General features: G+C 39.0%; 1 protein-coding gene across 10 annotated transcripts in view; it reads left to right on the top strand.

The window, feature by feature from the left end:
• Positions 1 to 1534: 1534 nt before the first annotated feature.
• LOC140282017 (uncharacterized) overlaps positions 1535 to 10137 on the top strand; it is a 55643-nt gene continuing 47040 nt past the window's right edge. For 9 of the 10 annotated variants that reach the window (XM_072376560.1, XM_072376557.1, XM_072376559.1 and 6 more), the window contains exons 1-2: positions 1535 to 1555; positions 5119 to 5145. In XM_072376560.1, the coding sequence (XP_072232661.1) occupies positions 1544 to 1555; positions 5119 to 5145 (39 nt within the window). In that variant the 5' untranslated portion in view covers positions 1535 to 1543. Of the gene's footprint in view, positions 1556 to 5118; positions 5146 to 9730; positions 9791 to 10137 lie in introns of all 10 variants that reach the window. The other variant, XM_072376552.1, reaches the window with a different exon arrangement.

Here is a 10137-nt window from a genome sequence, read left to right as displayed (position 1 = left end):
TATTTCTGCCCAGAAAACCGCAATCGGAAACACTGTTTTCATGATAACGCATTTTGCTTTTACAAGTGTGTTGTGGCTCTTTGTATTGCTGGTCAAGTACCAAGCAGCAGGACCACCTCTTTGAATACATGTGTAATAAAGCTGAGTTTCTAATGGCCTGCCTGAGCTTTTTTAAGGCCAACACAGTTGCGTCACATTTTGAATTTATGTGATGATGCACTGCACAAGATTGCTGTGCAGGTTCACCTCATGACCAGGGAAAATGAAGCCTGAGGCAGATCCAGTTGAGAACATACGTACTTCTATGGATAGACAGAAAGCTACAGATAGTTAACCAAGTGTCAAAAATAATGTCTCGTGACAGTGAGCTTGCTAAAATCCTGGCTAGAAATCTCATCCCCCTTGAGCAGTCCTATTAGGAAAACTGCTGAACTTCCTTTGGAGTATTTCAGTTTTAGTCCTGCAAATATGTGCCAGTGCAGTTGAAGCCTGTCAGTATTTGTAAGAGTAAAGTTATAGGTCATTTATTCATAGACTTAAAGGAACACGTCCAAACACAGGACCTTTAATAATGTCATCTGTCTGTGGATTAGCGTGAGTTGTACCAGTATTGGTCTGGAAAAGTAACCTGTGCAAGGCCACTTATTGCGACTGAACAGCTTGTTCCATTTACTTTTGGACACTTTGTAAATTTTAGAGCATTCGGGTATGTTTTCACACACTAAAGCAGATAGATTTTTGTGTGAAATACAGTTGAGCTTTGGTATAATTTTCTCTCTCCAGTTCAAGGGTTTAAGAACTTTGCTAAATGGATTGTCAGTACATCACTCTACAACACTGTCACCGTTTAATACAAAACCAGCATTTTTTTCCTCTGAATGGCCTAACTCACTTCAAGTCTAAAGCCCAAAGGACTCGGTTCAACTTGAAAGTTAAAGGTACTGTTTCGAGTACCTATCCATATGGATGCACACCTCATTGTCAAATCGTCTGCTCCACCCGCAGTCTTTTACAGAGGCCACCCTGGAGCTGCTGCCTGCTGACTGACACGCTGGATGCAAAGCTGGCTCACAAAAACTGCACAATGAAAAAAAAAAAAAAAAGTAATCCTCCTGTTCAGGGCACATTTCACAATGTGCTTGCCAGTTCTTGGTTAGAGTTTGCTGGATTTGATCCTCTTGGTAAACATGGACTTGATTTGGGTCTGTTTTATGTTTTAATTGTATGTTTTTATAAGCCCTGCTGTCTACAGTGCATAAGGTGCCGTTTGCCAGTCTGTGACACGATATTTTAATCAAATCCTGAAAGAGATGTCAGCAAGTACACATAGTTTCATCAAAACCCTGTCTCTCTTTCTCTTCAGTTAGTTACTTTCAAGTCTTGTTTGTCTCTTGACATAATTGGTCGTCCTGATTTTTAACACTTTGTTGCAACTCATCTCCACAATGACTGCAAATAATTCACATGGACCTTAGTTTGTTGTTTTTTTCTTATCTGTTCTGATTAACTTTTTTTTTTCTTTTCATAGGGCCCTCCAGGTCCAATGGGTGAAAAGGTAAGTGTTTTCTTAGGTATTTTTAATCAATATAGCCTTGATATTTAGAGCATGTTGTTACACTTCTTAAAGAAATGCTATGACAGTTTGAAAAATGCTTGTCCTTACTTGTTTTCTAGTTGTTTGTAAAATAAATTGTTCTTCCACTCACAAGTCAGCATGCTAAGCCAGCAGCTGTTAGTTTTTCTAAAGCTGAGGCAGAGGGAAGCAGTTAAAGTAGATCCCTCTAAATGAGGCAAAATACTATTTGAAACTAGCAAGGCAAGCTACTTCCTAGTTTTAAGACTCAGGGCTGAGCTAAGACTACAGCAAATGAATATAGTGATGAAAAAAGAAAGTACGCCTATACAGGTTATTGAGGTTTGTGGCCATTTGGCCATTTGTTTATGTACAACTTTTTTAAGTCCCCACCACGGCATTTCAATCAGGTTGAGGTCTGGCCTTTCACTGGACCATTCCAACACCTTTATTTTTTATTTTTTTTCAGTCTCAGATTCATATTTGCTGCTGTGCTTGGGATCATTGTCCTGTTGAATGACCCAATTACAGCCCAATTACCAGCCTTTAGCTCTCAGATGGATGACCTTTGTCTCTAGAACACTTTCGTATACAGAGGAGTTCATGGTCGATTCCTTGACTGAAATGTGACCAGGTCCTGTGGTAGCGAAACAAGTCCAAACACCCTTCCATCATCTTGCTTGACAGTTGGTGTGTGGTGTTTGTGCCGATGTACTGTGTTTGTTTTTAATCAGATGTATTGCGGTGCATTTTCACCAGACATCTCCACTTTGGTCTCATCTGTCCAAAGGACATTGTCCCAGAAGTCTTGTGGTTTGTTCAGACGTGACTTTACAAACCAAGATAGTGCTGCAGTGTTATGTTTAGAGGCAAGAAGCTTCCTCACGAAAACCCTTTCAAACAAGCCCTACTTGTTGAAATGTTTTCTAATTGTACTGTTATTAACTTTAACATTTAAAATGCTCACTAAGGCCTGTAGATTCTGAGAATATAATTCACTGCACATTCACTGCATCTTCTCTAAAGTGAACTTGCTCTCGGGAAGTTCAACTCTTGTAAATAATCTTTCTCACTGTAGCATGATGGAAACATGAAAATTGTTTGGAAATGGCCTTGTAACCCTTCCCAAATTGATGGACAGAAACAGTTGCTTCTCTAACATCCCTGCTGATGTAATTTCGACTTTGCATTTAGTTAACGGTCTCCTGAATGCTCCAGACCAGCAAACTGCCAAAAATTCTGCTTTTATAGAGGTGCTCACACCGGCTGATGATCACTGAATTAAGTAACGGCACCTAGGTACTACTTACGCTCTTAATTCCTGTGGAAATGGTAAGGATGGACTTTTTCACACACAGTTTCTGCATTTTGGCTCAACGTAACATGTCATGTGTTTTTTTTGTTTTTTTTTACAACACATAAGTTTGTTTACCCAATTTAAGGCGAGGTGAGGACTACATTATTTTATGTCCTCACACGAAAACCTTAGAATTGAAGTAGTTTTTTTTTTTTCATTTATTAATCCACTATGTGAAAATATAGCATTGGAACATGGTTCCTTTTAGAGTTCTTTGTTTTGGCAGCTGGACCTGACACACATGCATGTTAGCGCATGTGAGTGTCTGCAATGGAGTTTAATCCTTTACTGATTAAACTATATTTGAGGCTTAAAAGAAACAGTTTAAGATAACTTTGATAAAAACTTTGCTTGTTTTTTAGTTTTTTAAAGTTGCATATTAAACCTTTTCACTAAAGTGGAATTTCAGTCTCTCATCTGTGGTCCAATTGTCCGTTATTATTCGTCAAAACAACAGAATTTTCTTTTTCTGCTCATCTTGCTGTTAATTTGTTCATAGAGGGTGTGATTTTACATCTGCCGCTTTAATTTGAATTCAAGTAGCCCTGACCATAAGTCTGAATATTTCAATTCTTTTGCCATTTAAAAATCCACAGCAAATAGCTTAAAAAGCCGCAGCCTTGGGTAGAAACCCTTAAAAGCCTCGCTGAGCAATCTTCCATAAAACAGCAGCAGAGCATGCAAAGTAACCACGCTGTCTCTTTACAAGTCCTCAGAACAAGGGGACGAAATGCATGCCTGTAGAATCTCACTAAAGTTGATGAAGTCCTTTCATTAAATTATTATGAACACAGGTTGCTGTTTGGAGAATACAAAGTGCAAACTTTAAGTGCTGCTGTGAGTAATTGATTAAGATTTTTACAGCCCATCTGTGAAAAAATTTAAAATGAATTATTTGTGTTTATATTTTATGTGATTTGGTTGCAACTTGGGAATAAAGCGATACCATTAAAAAGATTATTGTGTTACTGCACAATAATCTGTTAAATGGTAGTACAAGGAGTTAGCGTGAGAGTACCAACCAGAGCTGATGTCAAACAGAGAAACAGATGATCACAGTTGCTGTCTGTGCCAAGTGTCACTGTTTGGAAACTAATTATTTCTTGTAATTTGGGGTTTGGAATGATGCTAGTTGTTGTCTCTGAATAATGTCATAAATCAACATTGGGATTTCTATAGAAAACGCAAACAAAAACCCAAAAGCCTGACTTGCATAAGCAGATTTATATGACTGTCAAACATTCGTTATGATAACGCGGCCCTGTTGATTAGATTCATGTCCATGCTTCTCATGTGAACTACTACATCTGCAGTATAATGAAATCAAAAACAACTGTGTGCATTCCCACCCAGGACGAATAAAGCATTCATCAGAGTGGCCATTCACAACTGTTTCCCTATTAAATTTGGTTTGGCACTATGGCCCAATGAAAAATTACAAAAATTCCAAGAGCTGTTTTATTTGAAATTACACAGGCTTTACATTGAAGCATGTTTGAGCAAAATCCCCATCCATGTGTGATAGGTTGTTCGGCTCATTATACTGGTGTGGCTAAACTGTAACCCAGTCAGCAGGAAAGAAAAACACATCGATTGAGATAGTTTGAGGATGTTCACTTATCCGATTCTGCACAGATTAAGGTAGTAATTTTCTTTCCAACGTTTGGTCTTCCTTCACTTATTTCAAACAAAAGTGTGCTTTTGTTTGGGGTTCACACTAATGTGATAAAGCCACAGCCTTCTCCATGCAGGTTGATTTGAAACCAAATGTTTTCTCCGTCAGGATTGTGCTCTTTCCACAGACATTTACCCTCAGAAAAGGCAAAAAGCCAATGATCTCTGGGGCATAAAATCTGGCCTTGCATTGCAGTTTGCCCGCACTCAGTTCCCATCACCCCCCTCACCACCACCTCACCAAAACCTCACACCACTGCTCCTTTTCTTTCTCCTCTTCTTTTTCTCATACCAGATTCATGTCAGGCCATGTTATCATAAGTTATTTTACTTTTAACCACGATAAATAGTTGAGGGTTCCTGTATTATTTTTCTTTATCAGTACGTTCTGAATTATGCCTGAGTGGTTTTGATGCGAGCCTATGATTGTTACAAACACTGTATTTGTACACGTGTTTAATTGTGTGTTTGACCCTCACATTTGGAGACAAATTCTTTTTCTTTCCTTCCGCAGGGGGATCAAGGTGACCAGGGACCTCGGGTATGTGGTTTACTCTGATTTTTGTGTTTAGCAGATGAATGTGACTATGTGTGTATCCCCCAGCAGAATTGTGGGTGAAAGGTTTGAAATGCATGAAATTCCAGGGATAGTGTTCTTCCAACGTGGCCAAATATAACAAGCATCTCAGCACTGCTAGACAGGCAAATGTGCAAGATACTTGAGGGGGTGCACTTTTCAAAATATGAAAACCTATTTTTTTCCCCCTTGTCTTCAAATTTAATATGCATTCAAGCTTTTTCACATCAGCAGAAGAGCTCTGTTCAGTCTCAGCAGTGATCAAAAGCTTACTGGTTCTGTCTCTAAGATTACTTGCGATTGACTTCAGTCCTCAATGTAACATGGCGTATTCATAACTTTAATCATTTCCTGACATTTCTATAAAAGTGCAGCATCTAAATGATGCTAATGTGAGTGCTTTTCCATGCTTGACAGACTCTGAAATGAATTAGTCTATCTCCGCTTTGCAGTGAGTGTAGCTCTCATTTTTCTCAAATAGTGGTTAAAAATGAGCCCTCTTTGAAAAGCAGACTGCACAGGTTTGTTTAAAGTAGACTGCATTAACCCAGGTCACGTCTACGCATGCATACGCACACTTTCACTTCCTCTGTATCTGCTGTTGTTCATCAAGGGTAGATTGTAGGTAAGTCAAAGTCACTTTGAATGTTTACAATTGATTTCGATGAGGGCAAAGAGCATGCAGAGGTTGGGACACATGGAAAAGAGAACTCAGCAACACAGTTTGTCTTGTCACTTGAACAACAGCCATCTCTCAAGTGGATCTGATCCCAATTCTGTGCTGGCGCCCACCCAGACGTTAGTAGTTTGCCGATGAACTCTGTCAGCTCTCCTCCGGGCTTGTTTCGCCTGGTTTTCCTATGATTTGAAAGTCTGTACAAATGACCCTTTCTGTGGAATTCAATTAGTGGTTTCCAAGTGACACATCTAATGTTACACATAGGCACGCTTCAAATTACAGCCAGCTTCAGGGACTGTGTTTCCCTGGGTAATTTCCCTCTTTCACAACATCGACAAACACATTTTCAACTATGATGTCCTTAGTTCATTTTCATTTATGTAGAAATAATCATTACAGATGCAAGAACTGCACCAATTAAACTGCTACAAGAGAGCTAGCCTTACTGGGATAAATCATGTCTATTAGGACAGAAATTTTTGGTAATTATTTGTGCCCTTTTAAATAGAGTCATCATTCTCTATTTATACTAGGGAAACAGCCCTTTAGTGGGTAGTTTTAACAAGGACTAGAAGGTCCTATTTGTCTTACACAGTAAATAAACGGACCATTTCAAGATGGTATTTAATTAGCTTCTTGTTACATCAAAATTGTCCCCTAAAAGGTACAAATTAACACACAGTGTTGCTGTCACATATGAAAGCAGTCAGGTCACCACTAAATTATATTGCCTTTCCACAACGGCATATTGACTTTGCATATTAGATTAATGAGTCAATGTAGTTGAGCAGTATTCGAAAGATTTCCTTTTATCTTGACAGGACAAGTCCTTACTGACCTTCAGTCTGTCTGTTGGGGTTGCAATGAAGCTAATTTCATGCTTAGTATTGACTCTTTGCTTGGAGTTGATTGGACCCATATGGAGGGGCATTTAAACAACAAAGCATGTCTAGATCACCTCCTCTATCCACCAAACAGTTTTCATTTTCGAATTTAAAGAATAGATCTTTTACCAAAGGGTCAGTTTGGAACCCCAGCTTTTGTGGCCAAAGACAGTGTGAGAATCGTTACATGGGACACTTCCTCTGTCTGCTGCCCACATGTCAGGGTCAGCCATTTATGTGAACTAAAGGCCACGGGTCACATCCAAATATCAGGGGTTAACCAAGCAACAAATAATAGATTGGCCAGTTTTGACAAACAAATGAATGGCCACCAGTGGAGCTTCACTTGTGGATATAATTACCAAGAGCTTCAGGCTATGTATACCACAGAGATAAGTGTGTGGTCCTTTTTGAGGGATAGCACTAACTACATCTGTCATGCAAAGGCTGGAGAATTCCTGCATTAGTGTGAGGAAAAATTCCTGGGATTTTTCCCAACAAATGCCATAGTTTGTCCAGTCCTTCTCATAACATGAGATTTGGCAGTCTGAAATGTTCCTCCCGGAAAAAGACGAAGAAAAATTATCATGGTTATATAATTTCCAGGATTTGAATTCACAGCAGTGAACAGTTATTTTTTTATATAAAACCAAATTAATTTCACTGAGATAAATTAGATTTTTCAGATTAAAGCCATGTCTGGGGTTTCAAATTGATGTATTGGTCCACACTTAAATATATTTAAACCATCTGAGTGCAGAACTTGAAATCCATTCCACAAATAGATATTCGGGAAAACGCCAAAGTCTGTAGTTGCTTGACTCATTTTGTGTGTGTGGTGTACTTGTGGAGATGCTGGATTTGGCTGACGTGCTGTTGAGGCTAATGCTGATTGTCCACATATCTGGCTTTTTGCTTTCTGCAGATCGAGTCACTTCGCTGCAGGCAAATACATAGCACTAGAGCTCCCCGCCAAATAACCAGCATCCACTTTGAGAGAAAAGCAAACAAAAGCAGTCTGTAAATGCTCAGGATCCTCTGTTTACCACCATGTTATTATTGTTCTCACACATGGACATCAATGTTAAAGCAGCTTGCAGAATGAACATGAATACGTTTACTTCTCTCACATGACAAACATACACCAGTCAGTGAGGTTGTCAGCATTATGTCGACCTGGGCACTGCTTCTCTACAGTGTTTCTGCTTGCATATATGTCAAAAGGACTGTAGAAGAAAAACATTTTAAAAAACACTCCAGCCTGCAAATGCTCTGCATTGCATCTCATGCCTGGAGTCTTTGACCGCTCCCCCCACTCATCATCCAGTGCTTGTTTTCCTTCCTTGTCCTCAAAATGTTTGAGGTTGTAAATAACTGGAGAAATACATGTGCTTCAGTCGAGTCGCACACAGCACAGCCATTGTCTGCAGTGTAAGTGTATCCATTGCTCTGTTCTGCTGCAGGCCTGAATCAAAACAGCCTGGCTTGAAAGCCATATTCCTAATGAGCCATGCTTTTTGAATTATCTTTGGAAAAATAGAGGGATGGCACAAAAGCCATGTTTGGATAGGCCAGATTTTTATCTTGAGTTGACTTTAGATGAAGATTAATTGATTTCTCACGGGGAAGGTTTATGCTAGGGTACAAGTCTTGAAGAAATGCTTTGATCAGTGCATTCAGGTTGTTTTTTTGTGTTGGAGCAGAACCTGCAACAAAAAGAAGAACTAGAAAATGTGCAACCATCAAGCATGGGGAAATCATTTTCTGTTGATTTACACTCTTACTGTGCTACTAGAATACTTGGATCAATGTTAGATCAGAATGTTTTTTTTTAAAACATAACCAGTCATGTTTTCCAAGAGACAAAGAGAAATGTTTCTGTTTGGCAAACACATTTTCAGGTAATGCTTTCAAGGATTGTGTAACTTCCAGAAAGTGCTGCTTTACAACATGTAAATCTTCATTCAAGATCAACTTTTAAACAGTAAGGGGAGGTGTGAGGTGTAACCTCACCCCAAAAGCTAATGTGATTAGTCGGTTACATGCTTTGGAAAGAACTCTGTGTCAGCTAAGTGTAGTAAGGCAGTGAGCAGAATATAATAATGATTCAGAGCATACCTCCCCTTCCTGTTTGGGGTGTGGCGAACAGTCAATTCATTTTTTTGTTTGAAACATATGATTTTGGGACTTGTCTTGATTAAAGATTGTATTTCATAGCTAGAAAGTGCAATAAAATCAAAATATATATATATTGTCTTTGGACAATATATTCCCGCAAAATAATAAAAACATAATTTGATGCATTTATTTGACTACGGCATTCAAAAACCCTGTCCAGCTTACTAAATGTCATCGTTTTTGGATTCAGATTAAAGTTGATATGCAGCTGTAAGCCATTGTTTGCTTTCAGCAAGGAGAAGGCCTGATGCTTTCTTCTTTTATTCATTTTTCATGAGTGGATCACATCTGTCATTAAGTTTGTTGGAAAACCATTTCTCCGAATTTTCAAACATCTCAATCTCTTGATGTTCCTTGAAGCTCATTGAGCAATACCACTCTTCAATTTACCAGCATGTCTAAATTCAGAGTGTATTGTATGATAATCATATCAAACTCTCTTTCTGTATAGCTGCAAGAAAACAGGAGAAAAGGGTTACCAACTGTTCTTTTCATTGTAGTCTACACAGTATGGCTTTATTGTCAACATAGTTTCAGTGAGGACAGCAAACTTAAACTTTGAAAAAGTATAAAAAGTAAGTGTGTAAAATTAAATGATGGTTTAGAACTGAAATGTCTGGTCTTCAACTCTTCTATCATTAAGTTTGATGTGGCTACATATACGTCACAGAAGTTCATATTATGCTATTCATCTAAAACATTTGAACGAGTATGATGCTTATTCTCCTCTTCTTTAACTGTTTTTGGTCACCCAGTGTTTGAATGTCATGTGTGCGTTGTGCCATGTGTTTGCTGTTTGTCCCTTTAGGGATTGCCTGGTCTCCCTACACTGGCTGCTTTGCACAGCAATCAGATCCTGACTGTCAAGGTTTGTCGTTGGTGGCGCTGCCAAGCTGCTCAGTCTGACTTGTCTGCAGCACACACTGGGAGTTAATGAATCACTGTCAGCTGATTTTCTTAAAGCCTGATGAGAGAGTATGCACAGGAAAACCCTGTCTAATTAATCACAGCCAGTCACTCGCTGTCCTCTTCTCCAAACTGCCACTACCAGTCTTTGACTCGAGAGGTTTCTGTTCCATTATACATGCCAGGTCTTCCACTAAAAGCAAAGGTGGCCTTTTACAACCTTGTAATATGTAGCTAACTGGAACAAGAATCAGTACCCCGAGACTAAGACATGGTCTGGCTTTTGTCCATTGATGCTGGAATGAATGG

The sequence above is a fragment of the Leuresthes tenuis genome, unplaced genomic scaffold (assembly GCF_036924035.1).
Source record: "Leuresthes tenuis unplaced genomic scaffold, fLeuTen1.0.hap1 SCAF_22, whole genome shotgun sequence".
Lineage (NCBI taxonomy): Eukaryota > Metazoa > Chordata > Actinopteri > Atheriniformes > Atherinopsidae > Leuresthes > Leuresthes tenuis.
The sequence above is the reverse complement of the archived record's forward strand: the minus strand, read 5'-3'. Positions and strand labels throughout refer to the sequence as shown.